The following is an 18,075-nucleotide window of genomic DNA, read 5'->3' as shown; positions in this document are numbered from 1 at the left end:
CGTTCACCCATTGTGCTGAAAGAGCACACCCAGCAAAGTTGCACAGGGCAAGGATTAACTCCTTTGTCCATCCCTATTGTCGCCTTTGTCAACAGAAAGGTGTGGTCAGCATGCTGCTAAGGGCAAAATCAATCAGGGAGACACAATCAATCAGTGAGACTCGCTGAGAGCAAGTTTGCGGGGAGAGCGGGCTTAGCAGACGGCAGTTCAGGCAGCCCTGGGCGGCCGGATCGGCCACCCACACAACTACCGGCTCTGTCATGGAGCTGGCAGGGGCTGTGGTGATTGGGGCCGTGCAGCCCCCAGAATTTCCAGGATGCCCCATGTGAGTGCGTGGGGCATCCTAGAGAGACCCCCAAGGCTGAGGGGCTTGTTTCAGCCTCCCAGCAGGGGTCTCCTCATGTTGCAGCGCCATGCCGCGCCATGCCACGCCATGGCAATACACGACCAAAAAAAAATGAGTTAGCAGAGCGCTCGCTCCACTAACGTGGGCTAAGGGGAGGGGGAGTTAAGCAGGTGACCCGCTTTGGGGAAACCAGGCTCGCCTGCGAGCCCAGTGGTTCCCACGATCCATGGGAAGTGGGGTAAGCTCCCTTAGCCTGCTTTCCACTGATCGTGAGAATACCCTCAGTGTGTCTCTTCCTTGGATTCACCAGTTGTGTGTCCATACGTTTAGGCATTGGCCACTTCATCTTGCCTTGCCTGGACTCCTGCTCCTATTCCGCTTGTTGCTACCAAATCGGCCCTTTTTCCAAGCCTGATCTGCACAGTACACTTGACTGTGATATACTGGTCTTCTGAAATCAGATCCCCTTTAGATTTGCCTGGTTCCTAGACCCTCGCTTGGCCCTTGGGTTGCTGCCTTTTGCCTTATTGCCTGTCCTAGGGGAGAGAGATCCCTCAGCATCAGCTGAGTTCCAAGAGTCCATTCACCCCACCGGACAGATTTAGATAGTGTAATTAATCTCTGCTCTGAAATCTCTGGCTCCCCTCCTTTCTCACTCCTTCTGAAATCCAAAGATGTTCTCTTAGAATATTTATTTGGTCAGCCTTGAGTGAACTTAATTCGGAACTCTAACCAAATTGCCTCTTTATTTATGTATTTATTTATCTATTTATTTATTGAATTTATATACCACCTAATATAGAAATTGTCACCTTAAGTGGTGCAGTTAGTCAAGAAATGCTTGACTAACAAGCAGAAGGTTGCCAGTTCGAATCACTGCTGTACTATATCGGGCAGCAGCGATATAGGAAGATGCTGAAAGGCATAATCTCATACTGCGCCGGAGGAGGCAATGGTAAACTCCTCCAGTATTCTGCCAAAGAAAACCACCAGGCTCTGTGGGCACCAGGAGGCGGAATCGACTTGACGGCACACTTTACATTTAATATAGAAATCTCTTTGTGAGCCATAACTTAGTCCTACTGAATTGTTAGTTTTGATAGTTAAGTATTGTGTTGCATATTCATCACTATTTCATTTCCTGTAGCCCAAACCCTAAATTAAACCTGATTCTATTTTTGAACTTCACACACTCTGTCAGTGCTTTCCGAGACCAGAGCTTTGCACAAATTTATTCTGAGGTGGGCTGCTCCATTCACGCTTGCCAGTTCCCCACACAAGCCCAAAAGTAGCTAAGGGTGTTTGCCAATTCCCCAGGGGCACTACCATTAACAAAGTATTCCTTCTAAAGTAAAATCTAGCGAGAGAGAGAGAGAGGCCAGTGATAAGAGGCTTACTACAAAGCTTTTAAAATGTTTTGTCTAAACATTTATAAAACCATTGACACTAGATTCCCAGAGCAATGTGTGATCTATAATTATGTGATCATATTGCACAAGCAAATAAATTAATATATAAACAAGTGAGTTTTGGCCCGTTGAATAACGGGCGCTAGTAACGGCGCTCCTGGCCCCCCGCCGCCATTCCCCCTCCCTCCGCCGTTCCCCACCCCCTACCTTTAAGGGCCAAATCGGCCCAGGCACTTGCCCCCGCCAGGCCAGGGAGACGGAGACCGGGGGCGGAGTGGAGGCCATGTAACATTAAAAAAAAATTTACTCCCGCGGCAGACGCCGCCGACCGCCCACCCTCCCTCCCAGCTGCCGAGTCCCCCTTACCCTGGCCGACTGCTGTCGGCCGTACACAGCCCTCAATTTAAGAGGCAGAGAGGAGCTCGCAAGCAGAGCTCCTCTCTGTGCAAAGCCTCTTGCCGAACTGCCGCTTTGGGCGCAAGGGACGCAAGCGCCCAAAGCGGCAGTTCGGCAAGAGGCTTTGCACAGAGAGGAGCTCTGCTTGCGAGCTCCTCTCTGCCTCTTAAATTGAGGGCTGTGTACGGCCGACAGCAGTCGGCCAGGGTAAGGGGGACTCGGCAGCTGGGAGGGAGGGTGGGCGGTCAGCGGCGTCGGCCACGGGAGTAAATTTTTTTTTAATGTTACATGGCCTCCACTCCGCCCCCGGCCTCCATCTATTTTGGCCGAGGCGGCGGCTCTGCCACCGCCTCGGTCACTTTCCCACCGCCGCCTCTCCGGCTTCTTCGGGGCGGCCGCTTCTGGCCGCCCAAGATGGCTGCCGGGTGCCGGCGAGCGTGTCTCCTTTGCCCTGTTCTGGGCCTGCGCTTCGCGCAGGCGCAGAACAGGGCAGGGAGGCACGGACACACGCTTGGTGTCCGTCCACGGACGGACACCAAGCGTTTTATTAGAGAGGATAATGTTCGAAGTTCTTATGAAAACAAGCTTAAAGCATGTGGGCAACTCCTGATTAAATCTCAGAAATCACAGTTGGAGCTGAACAGTTTTTCTGTGGTCCAGGATGTGATTTTAGTTCTCTGCATTGCTCTTCATCCTTGCCCATGACCGGCAAATACAGAACAGATCATGCAAAAATATGTGCAAACATAAATATTATAATATATGCAAACATTGAAGCTGTTCACCTAAACTGGGCTAGGAAAGCCAAACCCAGTCTTTGCTTATTGTAAGAACTGCTGGGAGTTGCGCAGGTCCTGGCAGTAGTGCAACAGCAAACCCCGCAAAAAGGCCACCCTCTTAAATGGGGTTAATAGAGCTAGCGCGCTCTTAGCCCCGTTTTCTTGATCATCTGCCAGTGGCTGGGAGACTGTGGGGCTCTCAGCTGGTGTCAGGGGGGATCCCCATAATGCATCATGCACTTGTACATGCATTCTGGGAGTTCTAGGGGGCAGGAACAATGATTCCCAACCTGCAACCCTCTATGCTGCCAGGTGCAGCTGGCAATTGTCTGGGCAGGCAATCTGCCCACCCAGCAAAGACAGAGGGATCGTTTGCAAGGAGCTAAGTGCTAGCAGCCTTCCTCCCCACTCTCCCTCAAGCCCTTTCTCATTGATCATGAGAAAGAGCTCATTATAATGCCAGCACACTCATCCACTGTTGATGCAGAAGGAATAGTATTGTCACACCACAGTGTTAGTATTTGTTTCTTTTTCATGAATCTCATATTCCTCACTGACTTGTACGAAGAACACCAATACAGACAGTCCTTCTTGAGTTTGGGAATTCTGGTTAATTGTTTGTTTGGATGTAAACCGTACAATGGTCACATTAATTAAGTAAAATTTACAACTTGCTTATAACATGGTCTTAAGTGAAAATGGCTTAGGTTGCTTCCAGACTAACCAGTTTCTTGAGAATTAGCATCTATCTATCTATCTAGCTAGCTAGCTCTTCCTCTTCCTTCTAGGAGCCTAGAACAGTGTACATGGTTATGTTTATCCTCCACAACAACCCTGAGAGGTAGGTTAGGCTGGGAATTAAGTGGGTGTCCCAGTAAGTTTCATAGTTGAACATGGATTTGAACTTGGGTATCCCCAGTCCTAGTCCAACACTAACCACTACATTCATCCACTTGCTTGTTACAGAGAATCTAGATCATGCCACAGCCAAACGCATCTATATAAAAGGCTTAGGTGGTCTGTGGCAAATGGTTTGTGGCAAGCCCTGCCCACACAGTGCTTTACCAATCGGAGGTAAAAGAGCAGGAGCACCGTGGTAATTGGGCAGTGGGAATTCCATATGCAGATAGGGAAGAGGAGCCTGTGATGATTAATGTCAGTTGGAATGCAGCTGTTGCTGGTGGGAAAATTGAAGAGGAGAGAAGAATCTCTCTATATAAAAGGATAGTGGGCAGGGGTCTGCGAAGAGAGGGGTTGTGAGGGAGGATAGAGTCCCTTCAGGAGAAGGAGGCTGCCACTGCGAATTAGATGAGGAAACAAGATCTGTTAACTCAGGAAGGGAGAGAGAGAAAAAGAGAAAGGAGGGAGGGAGGGGAAGAGCAAGTGAAGGAAAGAGAAAAAGAAGGGAGGGGAAGAGAGAAAGAGGAAGGGCAAGGGACAGGCCTGGGCCAAGAACAGGGCCTGTCAGTGACATGAGGGGAATGAGTGACAATGCTGGCAGCGAGGAAAGGCCTGATCAACTGTCGCTGCTGCTCAGAGCTACAGAGGCCATTGACAGAGGGAGGCAGGCAGGCAAAGGACAGGCCGGAGCCTGTCAGCGTCCTGGGGGGGATGAGCCGCCATGGCGGTGGTGGCAGTGAGGAAGGGCCCGGTCAATGGCTGCTGATACTCCTGCAGGGAGGAGCAAGTGCAGGGCTCAAATGAGGTTGGGGCGGCCTCTGGGGTTAGGGGGCTGCAGCTTGGATAATCAGCTCCGGCAACACTGCAGCCGCAACCAAGAGGGGTGAGTGGAATGGAAGCAATGGGATGGAGAAGAAGGAACAGGAGTGCCGCTCAGGTGAAGTGGGCTGTGGCAGGCGGGGGTGAGGGGAGCAATCAAGTACTAAAGCACAGATGTTCTGCGCAGGTTAAGCTAGTTCTAATGATTTCCCTGCTGTCCTTCCTTTATGGCAAGGTTTGTGTGATTGCCCCCCTGCCACACACACACACTTTTTAAATGCAACTGTAGCACCATAAGCAATATTTACTACCATCTATGAGATGTTTAAGGAATCATTTCTCCCTTGCCCTTCCCCCCCCCCATGGCTTCTGCTTTCCAGCCCCCATCCTTTAATTAATTGCTTCTTTTATTCATAGCATGACTGAATCAGTCTTTTAAACAATCATTTCCTGTTTCTTGCCAATGAGCTTTTTAATTACTTGTTTTCTGTTTGCTGCCAGAGCAATGGTTCATGTTTTTATTTTATCACAATTGTGCAAATGTACAAGACATGCATGCAAGCAGTCTATCTTCAGATGTGTTCATTAGTTGCCTATTGTTCTGACACAATGATTTTTTTTCCTGAACAGTTGCTTACCTTTGACCTAACTTGCTTTTTAAACACATAGTGATTAGTGCAAGGAAAATTGTAATGCTCATCTCCTTCAATCTGTTACATGTGAAGGAAAAAAAAGGTGGGTGCCAATAGACTGCTTAACAGTAGGCCCTTCCTGATGCTGCATGGAATTAAGTATACTAATCGGATTCTGAGCTTAAGGGTCAAAAATAGAAATACAAAGAAGTAGAGCAGGCCAATAACACTTAAAGACTTGTCCAGTCTCTGTCCTTTGTTTTAATGCCTTTTTTTTTTTTAGCCTTTTCCGAAAAACAGGGAGACTCTTATATAGAACTTGATCAAGTGGGTTGATTATCTTTTTCATGTATTGTTTGGCCCACCCTGACAATTAAACACAGTGTGCTTTTTCTCTTGTGCTAGTAAGAAGGATACATGCCTACACTTGTACTATTATTACTGACCTGAGCTGACAGTACGGAAAAGGATAAGTGTGAAGCAGGGAGAGGGTAAAGAAAGTAAGCTTGAACTATCTAGCCTACTTAGTTTCCTTTTGGCACCAAGTGCATCTATAGTGAGCTTGCAAATACAGTGATTAGACCATAGTTCAGTGGTAGACCAGATGCTTTATATATCTATCCTCTGTTAGCAAATGGGAGCCATGCATGCCTAAGGAAAATGAAGCTTAGCTCCTAGTCACTGTAAGTATTTATTTGAATATGTTATTTTATTTTATTTTGGTACATAAATAGCCAAATGATGCAGCTATGGAATTCTGTTCATTCACATGTTTGCTCCTGTGAAGTGGAAATGTTCTCTTTGTTTTCCTTGGTAAAAAGAATACTCCCATAATAGCTGTACAGAAAACTACTTTGGGAACAATCAGTTACAATTCAGAGTAAGATGTGCTTAATGCTCTTAAGTATTTTCATTTAATAGAATTTTTAAGTTTAAATATTTCTGCATTTTTAAAATACTGAAATGGCTAGAAAAACTAGTTTTTTAACTCTAGAATGTCCAGTCTAAATATGCTTGCATACACTCAGTGGATTTTACTTTTGTGTAAGTATACTTAGGATCATGGCTTTACTTTTAATTCCCAAGTGTATTTACTTTGGAGTGTGTACTTCCACTGTATCAGAAGACTTGTAAGTATTCCCTGAAGATTTTCTAGCTATATTAAAAAATTATTGTCCCCTAATTTTTTTTCAGATGATTCACCCTAGCAGGGACTTTTAAAATTAGGTAGCAGCTCAGCAATGTGCAAAATTTCCCTGAGAAACTTTAGCTACCTCCCTATTTGCTTCAAGTTCCTGTAAACAAAATTAGTTAACATATCTGTTATGAATGTTATATTCATAATTTCATGATAAATGATGAAATGGAGTATTCGTTTATTTAGATACATGTAATTTTCAAGTGCTGATTATCTGTAATTTTCAAATTTGAATTGCTCAAATTTCAGATGAGAGGGTTGGAGAAAAATGCAGGTTGAAAGTCTTCCTTCAATCCCCCAACACTGGCTGAAAGTGATGGATGGAATAGGCAGAGACTATATATACAGACATTGTTTTGTGTGTGTGTACAGGAGTCTGTACAGATGTATGCGGTTTTGTGTGAATGGCTGTACATACGTTCATTTTAAAAATGAACCTAGGAACAGGCCCCCTTAAGTGCAGGATATAGACAGGAAGTTTACAGGCATATCTGTGTTGAAACTGAATAATAGTATGTTCAGATCTGTATATGTGTACACTGTACACAAATTGCCCTGCATTAAACATAACTTAATGTGATTAACAAACTTGGAATTGAAGGGACCTATACATTTTGCTTTGGTGTGCAGAATGCAATTTGGTGGACTTTAATACTACAAATATTTAACAAATATGCAAGGTAGTGGTCCAGCTGTGAAGCAAAATTTGGCTTTTTCCCTCCCAAAGAGTTTTTGATGTAACAAAGAATATTTAATGTTTTAGAGTATGTTAAAGTAATATCAACACAAATAAGCATCTTTAAAGCTCAGTTTATCATACTGATAGATTTGAACCTATGTTTTAATCTGAGCTCATTGTTGATCACCATAATCTTTAAACGCAGATTTCCATTTTACTGAGGGGTATAACTGCCACCAAGGTTAGTAGAGAGGATAGGTTTCTAAGAAGGTTTTTTTCCCCTTTTAGTTTCAAGACACCACATATTAAAGTGCTCCAGAGATGGATGAATAACAGGAAAGTGGAATTTTTAAAAAGCCCTATGGCAAGCAAGAGGATCCTTTTTCTCTTCTTCCTACTGTTCAAACTCAAATTGCCCAGTTCAAATATTTCTAAGGCAATAGTCAAAATGCAGATCTAAAGGAGATGACTAGACACATTGAATATAGAACTGTGGAAAATGAATGGTATAAAAGAAGACATTTTGGTTTCAAACTTATTTATTCTTAGTGCATTCTGGGCCAGCAAGGAGATTTTCACTGTTATGCTGTGACTGGACTTGTTTTTAATGAAAGGAAAATGCTTGACCTACAGGTAGAAACACTCATATAACAAAATAAAGGTTAGACATTACAGTAAAAATGTGAAGAATATGTTATATAACTGCACAAGTGTGGTGGAAGTGGGCTGTTATAACCATTTTTTAATTTACTATTGCAGAAAAGTAATAAAATAATTTTAATTCCATTCTTCTTAGTTGCTTGGATTGCTTTCCCGTTTCTTCTCCCATAATCACTTAACAGTTTTACTTTGTTCCTTTTTTCAGGCCAGTGCTATGCACTATAAAGTTGCTCTGTGTTATGTTTTAGTAGCTATCTAGCCAGTTAAGAAAATAAATCAAACAAAAGGTTAATCCAGTCACCTGTGCATGAGTGTCTAAATGCATGATACTAAAGCAAAGGTGGTTTATATTTGTTGGCATGTAAATAAAGTGATACAGCTCTCTTCCCTTTTTTAAATGGAAAGGTTATTGTTCACTATCATTGTGAAAAAACAAAAACAAAAAAAAGCTTAATTTGGGTTGGAGAGGTAGTAATCCCTTGCATCTTTTACTTAAGTAGTTACAAATATGCTAGTTGCTTGTTCTGAATCCAGCCAGAGCGATGTTCCTTGTTACAAGCTTATTCTGAAACTTGATTGCTATTTCTGTATGGCCTGATTCTAATCTGGCAAATGGCTGAGCACCCTTGCTATCTCTTTGACTCAAAGAAAGTAGAGTGTTTGGGTTTTTTTCCAGGTTTAGGAGCTAGAGCTTACTATCCTCATTCATTCATGTAATCCTTAGTGAAGTCAATGGGACCATTCATATGTCTAAGGATTGTCGGATAAATGTCATTCCCATTAGAATCAACATATCTTACAGAGAAACCTACAAACTGGCAGGTAGTGGGGGAACTTGAAACCATGTAGTGCAATCCTTTCAAAGGCTATGTACTTGCAAGCCAGCTTCACACGATAGCATGCCAGTAGTGAATGGGGACACACAGACCTATTGCCAATAATGCCACTTGGTCAGGGTTGTCATCTCTATTCTAATCTACTGCTATCATATATCAGCATGAAGCAACCTTTTATTTTACATTTCTATCCCTCTCTTCCTCCAAGGAGCCCAGAGCGGTGTACATGGTTATGTGTACCCTCACAACAACCCTGTGAGGTCGGTTAGGCTGAGAGATATGTGACTGGCCCATAGTCACCCAGTGAGTTTCATGTCTGAATGGGGATTTGAACTTGGGTCTCCCCAGTCCTAGTCCAGCACTCTAACGACTACACCATGCTGGCTCTGCAGAACACTCAGGGACATATTTGGCAAAAATCTCCTCTTCACCATTATACATGTATGTGGTACATGGCATTCACCTGGGTGTTGGCCATTGTTCTGCCTCGAAATAAGAAAATGTAAGTTGAAAATTGTCTCTGTTTAGACTACAGGAATTTTGGAACAGAGAATTGTTCATTTGTTTTTTTGTATACAGGCTAAAGTATCGGAGCCTGAAATACAGGCTTCTCTGTGAGATTGTTACGGGTTCCAGATACAGGACTGTAATAAGATCTATCAGCAGCCCCATGAAACCATTTTCAAAAGAGCTGATTCTAAACTGTCTATAAACCACAGATCTCACAGTCTTGCTTAGCATGATAAGAAAAAAATATCAGCCCTAACAATATTGCTATTGTTGCCAACTGGTTTCTGTAAGAAGGAGGAAGTTTTCCAGGATTATGTCTTCCTCCTCCCCGCTATATCTTTACCTGTGCTGATGGAATCCCTCTCGATACCATATTTCTCTATAGCTGGATATATATATATATATATATATATATATATATATATATATATATATATATATATATAGGACCAAAGAGGAAGATGAGACAAAATCAAACTGGAGTTCACAAAGTTCATGAGGAAATAAGCAATTGCCAATCACCAGCTTTTTGGCCCATCCTCTTAGGAATGAGTAGAAATATATTCATGTTAGGTGCCAAGGAACATAACAACCATGCTGGATCAGACCCAAGGCCCATCTAATCCAGCATCCTGTTCCACATAGTGGCCCAGCAGAAGCCACTGGGAAGCCCACAGGCAGGAGCTGAGGGTATGTCCTCTCTCCTGCTGTTACTCCCCTGCAACTGGCATTCAGAGGCATCCTGCCTCTGAGGTTGCCTATAGTTCTCAGACTAGTAGCCATTGGTAGACCTCTCCTCCATGAAGTTATCCAAACCCTCTTAAAGCCATCCAGGCTGTTGGCTTTCACCACATCCTGTGGCAGAGAATTCCACAAGTTGATTATGCATTGTGTGAAAAAAGTACTTCCTTTGGTTGATCCTAAATTTCTTGGCAATCAAGATTCTTGGCACAAGTATCAAGGACTATAGAATAATTCTTATTTAATGGGCAGATAAATGGCAGGGCTCCGAGCACTCAGTGCCATGTGTGGGCTGGAATCCACACTACCATTGGTGTATCTATCATATGTTGTTCAAGTACCGCTGAATCAGCAAGTGATGATTGTCCAACTCCACAAAAAGGGCAAGTTGCAATCTGGGTGCAAGTGGACTAGCACTGTGAATTATGTTTCCCATCAAGTCCCGCAATTGCACTTTTGAATAGCAATAGCAATAGCAATAGCACTTACATTTATATACCGCTCTATAGCCGGAGCTCTCTAAGCGGTTTACAATGATTTTAGCATATTGCCCCCAACATTCTGGGTACTCATTTTACCGACCTCGGAAGGATGGAAGGCTGAGTCAACCTTTTGAAGTTGTCTGGGTTCCTACCCTTCCAAGGAAAGCTGCTGACACTCTCAGCTGGCTATGGTGTTCCCTTCTCTAGGTTAAGATACAAGATTACCCCCATCAAGCACATCCTTTGCATTGGCAGACAATGTCTATTCACATCAACTAAATATCTCAAGACTACCAAGAAGATTAAATCACAAGATTCACTTTATGAATTTGTTTTGCCTTTTGGGTGTGATTCATACATTCAATTAATGAGATCGTTTGGACCCAGAAAAACACAGTGGCCCACATATTACGCAGGCTTATGCCAATGTTTCCATCAGCCCACACTGATGTGGGTGTCTAAGGAAGCAGAGAGGAGAGCTGGTCCTGTGGTAGCAAGCATGACTTGTCACCATAGCCAAGCACGGTCTGCCCTGGTTGCATTTGAATGGGAGACATGTGTGAGCACTGCAAGATATTCCCCTCAGGGGATGCAGCTGCTCTGGGAAGAGCAGGTTTCAAGTTCCCTCCCTGACTTCTCCAAGATAGGGCTGAGAGAGATTCCTGCCTGCAACCTTGGAGAAGCCGCTGCCAGTCTGTGAAGACAATACTAAGCTAGATAGACCCATGGTCTGACTCAGTATGTGGCAGTTTCCTATGTTTCCTATGTTCCTAAGCACTGGCAGTCTTGCACACATGCTCAAATACTTAAGTTGCTCACTGTCCTGCCTTCACCAGTGATTGCTAGATACAAGTAGCCACTAACTGTGTGGTCTCTGTGGGGACAAGGCAGCAGGATAAGTAGACATCCAGACAAAGACAGTGAGCCAGAGTGCAGCTGGTGGTCAGCCAGGGCGCTGAAGACTGCAGCAGGTGGAAACAGAGCTGAAGGATGCCTAGGAGCAGTTATTGATCTGGACTGCAGCCAGGCAGGGAAAGCAGACAGAGCTGGCATGAAGGCAAGACTAGAGTGAAGCACAGTCTCCTGAGACCAGGGCCGCAAGATCCAGGGTGCTGGAAGACATAGCAATGGGAACTATTGTACCAGCAGTCAGTCTATGAAGCTGTGTGGCTAAAATAGCTGTTAATTGGAGTGTCATCAGAAACCCCTTGTCCCTGGCTCTGTTTCCTCCTCCTAAATAGCTATTTCTGGGGAAAGGTATCAAACTGCCAGTCAGACGCTTCTCCAACACTGCTGCAATCACAACTCAAAGAAGGCAATGGCGTAGCTTTCTTGGGTTAGAGGGTGATGGCAGTGACTCCGCTGTCATTCATTCATTCATTCATTCATTCATTGGATTTCTATACCAGAATAAGAGTTGCTTCTGCAGCCTGGACACCTCCAGTTGCTCCTAGAACTACATTTTTTGGGTGGGGTGTGGGGATCTGCAGAGGGCTTGGAGAGGCCTGTCATTCCAGGAATGTTGCCGGTCCAGGGTCACTGCCATAGCTGCTTGAGAGCATCTCATCGGTGGCAGTCTCAGGGTGAACATTGGAGGCCCTTTCTATGTTCTGATCAGGGCAGACCCTCACACCACTGGCTGAACAACTTTAAGTATTTGCAGCACAAAACTGCTGGCTCAGCAGTGTGGACCAATCAGAAACAGTAGCATAAGCCTGAGCAACATGTGGGCCAGTGGCTAACATCCAGACTAAGTTTCTGGATATTACTACTCAGGACTACTTAATTTCAGTAGGGCTTCTGTTAAGTAATTTATTCAGTATGTCAGCCAGTGGCAGATGCCTTCTGCCTAGGTTTTGGTTAAAGAATGTAAGATTTGTTTAGTTAATCTCCTAGCCATTGTAAAAAGTAATTCTCTGCTGCTGAAAAGTTAGAGACATTATTGGGGGGGATGTTAAATATTAGTATGGCTCCTCAGTCCATAAGAATGATGAATCACACTGTTGTGCCCAACTATGAAAGTGCCCATTTTAAATTGTGCTCCCTTTTAAGATGACTGTACATTCAGGAAAGTCTATATTGCTAGCTGCCATAAAGCTGCTATTAAGAGTGGGGGTGGAGGGGGGGACTCTATGGACCATCTTTTCATCATCTGACAGTCAAAGTGTTCCATTTTTTAAAATAGAGATTTTTAAAGTATCATGCCAACACAAATGACAGAGCTAAAAACTTCCTATCAACACCTTTCAAAAAGGGATATCTTGACTGCTCCACAGCTGCTTTTTTATATATAATGTGACATTATGAAATATTTTACACTTGCAATACTGTCAATTAACATCCTCTCAATCTCAGCTTTTAAAATCACTCTGTATGAACCTAATAATCCCCTCAAGCAGTGTCCAGAGTTGCAACTTTCAAGCTCCTAATCTTAATATGACTTTAGTTTAGGGCGGTATATAAATGTGTTAAATAAATAAATATCATTTAATTAAATTTAAACTAATTAAAACACTGTATTCAACACATTACCAAACAGAAATGTCCAAGTAGGTGGTAAGAGCTTGTGGCCTTGGAAGGGAATTTTTGTTCAGGGAATAACTGTCCTCAAGTGAGTTTTCAAGACTATGGACTCCTGTTCTAAAACTAGTGCTATCTAAAAAAAAAAACCTAAAAAAAAACCCTAAAAACAAACTTGTGCCCATTTTAAAAACAAACTGTATAAAATTGACATAGGAACATACATATACATCCAAATTATACATTGATTATGTCGATATTACTCAATAAAACATTAGAAATAAACATAAATGCCCCGACAATTACATCATCTTCATTTTATAGAATTAGTACTTCAGCTATTAAGTAGTGCAATCAGAAAAACACACCATCTCTATATTTCCAATTATTTAAGTGATTTGTCTTCCCTAATGTAACATTTGAAAGAACTTCAGTTGGAAGATTTGCCTGGGCATTTTCTGTTCCAGTAGTTCACAATTTTTTCCCATTCTTTTGAGCAACTAATCAAGGCATCATTCCTTTTCAAAATTTAAAGTGGTTAACTTGCACATGATGATTACCCACCAAATCCTACACCACGTCAACTGTGGGAATGTTAGTGCTTCTCCAGTTTGTTGTTAGTATTTAAATGGCTGAACAAAACATTGGATCACCACCGTTTCTCATCCAGAGATCCCTTAGTTTGGACTACATGCCACCAGAGGAGGTTTCTATGGATGATTCCTAACCTTTTGCTTACAGACCAACATTGAGATCCTGTGTGAGCAAGGGAAAAGAAATGAAAAGATCATAGTAGCAACACATTGAACCTAGGAATTTCATTTGGAGCAAAACTATTGCCCTGTCCCTGAGTTAAATTAAAACAATTCCTAGTTATGTTATAGGGTGTGGGCTGACCAAAATGATGTGTGCTGCAGCTAGAGTTGTAATATATAGCCAAGATAGGCCTGGACGGTCCAGAAATTGGACATCCTGTTCAATCGATGTAGGAAAAGTGTCATCCTGGATATGAAATGTTTGAGCAGGAACATTGATTTCATGATTTTTACCCATTTTGCCTGTGATTCTCTCCAAGTGTTGTAGTTACATGGCACAATGTTTAGAAGCCCCATATTCATACCCTTTCTCTGGCACCAGTGCTGCGGACCAGCTAGGTTGGTTCTCCACATACGTTTCCATACCCTCCTTTCTGGATCATCTATAGAGTTATGGCAGGTGGTGGTGGGCCTCTTGGTTTAGCTGTGAAGTATATGGACAGAGAGAGTCCCCTTTTTTTCCTAGTCCAATTTTATTTAAACAATGATCATTTTATAAACTGTTATTAAACAGTAAACACTTAATGCAGGTTTTTTTCTCATTTCTCATCTGCATTTGTGTTACTGTCATTATATTTATTTCACATATTTAATTGTGTGTATTTAGATGAAACACTCCTAACTCTCTCCTGTGCAAACACTCTTAGAGGGAAGTGCACAAAACAGTTGCCAAGCTCCACTGTCAAACACACTTTCCAATCCCATTTTTTAAAAGTGGGTTTTTTAATTTCCAGAGGATCCCGCCTTTTGACAGTTGTCCGGGAATTCTCTCCAGACTGTGGCAACCCTAGCTGCAATCCTATGCACACTTGCTTGGAAGTCTTACTTCCAAGTAAATGTGCATAGGATTCAGTTCTTGGGAGTGGGCAGAAATATTAGGAAAGATTTTATTTATTTATTTATTTATTTATTTATTTTTGAATTTATATACCGCCTTTCATTAAAAACAACCCCAAGGTGGTTTACAAAAGTTAAAAACATACAATTAAAATGACAATTAAAATATAAGCTAAAAATATAAAACAAATCTAATTTAAAAACTATAAAATACAAGCATAAAAACTATAAATGAGTAAAAACACATAGAAGCAGCAGTAGAAACAGTCATGTAAAAGCCTGGGTAAAAAGCCAAGATTTAAGAAGCTTTCTAAAAACTGTGATGGAGTCCGAGGAGCGAATGGCCACTGGGAGAGCATTCCAAAGTCTGGGGGCAGCAACAGAGAAGGCCCTGTCCTGAGTGCATGACAGACGAGCCTCCTTCATTGTAGGCACCCGGAGCAGAGCCCCCTCAGATGACCTTGTCAAGTGGGCAGCAACCCTTGGGAGCAGGCAGTCCCTCAGATACCCCAGGCCCAAACCGTTAAGGGCTTTAAAGGTCAAAACCAGAACCTTGAATTGGACCCGGAAATGAACTGGCAGCCAGTGCAGCTCTTTCAGGATGGGTGTGATGTGCTCCCATCGGGCAACTCCAGATAAAACCCTAGCTGCCGCGTTTTGCACTAGCTGCAGTTTCCGGATATTCTTCAAGGGCAGCCCCACGTAGAGCACGTTACAGTAATCCAGCCGTGACGTGATTAAGGCATGGGTAACCATGGCCAGATCTGCCTTCTTGAGAAAGTGACGCAGCTGGCGCACTAGCCAAAGCCGTGTAAAGGCACCCCTGGCCACCGCCTCCACCTGAGCTTCCAAAAGCAGAGCTGGGTCCAGTAATACCCCCAAGTTGCGTACTTGCTCCTTCAAGGGGAGTGCAACCCCATCCAGAACCGGTAAAATCTCCTCATCCTGATTGGTTCTCCTACTGACCAACAGTACCTCCGTCTTGTCCGGATTCAATTTCAGTTTATTAGCCCACATCCAACCCATCACGGCCTCCAGCCCCCGATTTAGGACATCCACCGCCTCCCTAGGATCAGGTGACAAGGAGAGATAGAGCTGAGTGTCATCCGCATATTGCTGACAACTCAGTCCAAGTCTCCGGATGACCTCTCCCAGTGGTTTCATGTAGATGTTAAACAGCATGGGGGACAAGACCGAACCCTGAGGGACCCCACAGGCCAGTGTTCACGGAGCTGAGCAGTAGTCCCCCAGCACCACCTTCTGGACCCTCCCCCCAAGAAAGGACCGGAACCACTGCAACACAGTACCTCCGATTCCCATACTCGAGAGGCGGCCCAGAAGGATACCATGGTCGATGGTATCGAAAGCCACTGAGAGGTCCAGCAGAACCAACAGGGACGCACTCCCCCTGTCTAGTTTCCAGCGTAGGTCATCCACTAGAGCGACCAAGGCAGTCTCAGTCCCATACCCAGGGCGGAAGCCAGATTGAAAAGGGTCCAGATAAGCCATATCATCCAAGACCCTCTGCAGCTGGGACACCACCACATGCTCTATCGCCTTGCCCAAAAAGGGTAGGTTAGAGACCGGTCTATAGTTGTCCAGGTTGGAGGGATCAAGGGAGGGCTTTTTAAGTAGTGGTCTTACCACTACCTCCTTGAGGCACGGTGGCATCCTGTCCTCCCTTAATGAGGCATTAATAGTCACCTCCAACCATCTACCTGTACCCTCCCTGGCAGCTTTTATTAGCCATGAAGGGCAAGGGTCAAGAGCACACGATGTCGCCCGCACACTGCCCAGGATCTTGTCCAAGATTCATGACCATCACATCATTATCTCAAGCAAAAAGCTCAAGTTATTAAACAAAAAATAAAAACAGTTTACATACATAAAATCAATGTCTACATTATGTGTTGGAATATAAGTTTCTGTAACTGATGCTTTTGGAGTAACAAACAGTCTAATATTTAAGATAATTGTGAGCTGTAATTTAGAGGCCATTGGATCAAGATGGCTTCTTAATCATTCCTAATATTTCTGGTGCCCTTATATAAGTATTTGGCAAAACAAAACCAGACCAGAGATGACATCTTGCAAACATCACAAGGGCATTATGTGTGTGGTATCAGTGTGTATGAGAAATGATTCAATATATTGTCAACTTAGGTTTCTCCTTTAGTTCTGGCACATCTGTGGGTTTATTGACCTGAAAAGGGAGATAAATTAGAGAAGAGCCAACCTGCAAGTGAATACTTTCTAATGATTATCTCCCATCTTATAGCAAAGCAGGAGAACATTGAGAACCTCAGGCTTCCAACATGAGCAGAAAGAGACGAAGAAGCTGCAAGGGCAGCAGGAAAAGCTCAGATACCAGAGAAAGTAAGTTTACAGCAATGGCTCATCTGAATTTCTTTTTAAAAGATGTGTTTACTGGGACCTAGTCAGTGGTCCTCAAAGACCTCTGCCATCAGTAATTGCAGTCATCTAAATGTGGTTTGAACCACAGCCATGCCTCGAGGAATGGGCTGCATCCCAAAGACAAATGATAGAAATCAATATGGTGCAGTGTTGTAAAGCTATTTCCTACTTGAATTACTAGTGTATTGCTTATGCTAAGATTTCTTTATTAAATATTTATAAATGAAAGCAGTAGCTTTATGAGAGGAGGTTTCGGCCCTGTGGAGTTGCTATTATCTCTGTTTCGGGAAAGGCACTTTCCAAAGGGCTGTTTTTAACTCTTTCGCATCCATTTTATGTTTATTAAGTGCAATCTGAACTCTGCTGAATCCAGTGTCAAAATTCTTCTTGATTCTCAAATTCTCAATGACTGAGAGCTCAATCATTGACTGCAGTCACTAGAGGCAGAAATTATAACATGGTCCTAAGAGAGAAGAGGACTAGTTTTTCAACTGATTAGGCATTGCAAACCTGAATGGGGCAATAAATACCCAAAGGGGCTTCAAATCACATGTCAACACGTTAGCTGTGGCCTGCTATATTTGTAACTTCTAGGTCTGGGGTATATGTTTTATTTGAGGTCTTATTTCATAAAATCACAGTCCTACAATGCATATTTATTGCTCCTTATTACAAGAAACTATAATTCCATAGTATTCTATAAAAGAGGCACCACAATAGCACATTATTCACTGCTTCATACATCGATTCAGATAATATATAGAATGAAGTTATGATTTATTACAATCGATTGTGATCCTCACTGATCAATAGAATTGTAGATTATTATTTCACTAATGTAGATGAGCCAATCTGACAAAAAATATCAGCGTCCATGAGTCCATGCAGCTGCAGTAATGTTTTGTTGGCTTTCCATTAGGATCAATAGGACTGCATGGTAAGCACACATGCCAGTATTATTCATCCTTGGAATATGGCCACATTGGTTCTTGTATGATGCTACTATCAAATAACTTTCAGTGGCCTTAAAGCAGAGCCCTGACCACATGGAAGATATCTTTGATGTCAACCACACCAGCATGGTCACATTCGAATTGTGCC

The 18,075-nt window shown here is 43.2% G+C and overlaps 1 protein-coding gene across 6 annotated transcripts in view; it reads left to right on the top strand.

Annotated features, from left to right (window-relative positions):
* Positions 1 to 4,061: 4,061 nt before the first annotated feature.
* Positions 4,062 to 18,075, top strand: part of LOC128347416 (uncharacterized) — a 69,549-nt gene continuing 55,535 nt past the window's right edge. Inside the window, exons 1-3 of one of the 6 annotated variants that reach the window (XM_053301997.1) lie at positions 4,062 to 4,713; positions 5,913 to 5,964; positions 16,838 to 16,935. In XM_053301997.1, coding sequence (XP_053157972.1) covers positions 16,875 to 16,935 — 61 coding nt within the window. In that variant the 5' untranslated portion in view covers positions 4,062 to 4,713; positions 5,913 to 5,964; positions 16,838 to 16,874. Of the gene's footprint in view, positions 5,965 to 16,837; positions 16,936 to 18,075 lie in introns of all 6 variants that reach the window. The other 5 variants (XM_053301996.1, XM_053301999.1, XM_053302000.1 and 2 more) reach the window with 5 other exon arrangements.

This window comes from Hemicordylus capensis, chromosome 2, assembly GCF_027244095.1.
Source record: "Hemicordylus capensis ecotype Gifberg chromosome 2, rHemCap1.1.pri, whole genome shotgun sequence".
Lineage (NCBI taxonomy): Eukaryota > Metazoa > Chordata > Lepidosauria > Squamata > Cordylidae > Hemicordylus > Hemicordylus capensis.
This window is presented reverse-complemented; position numbering and strand designations above follow the sequence as displayed.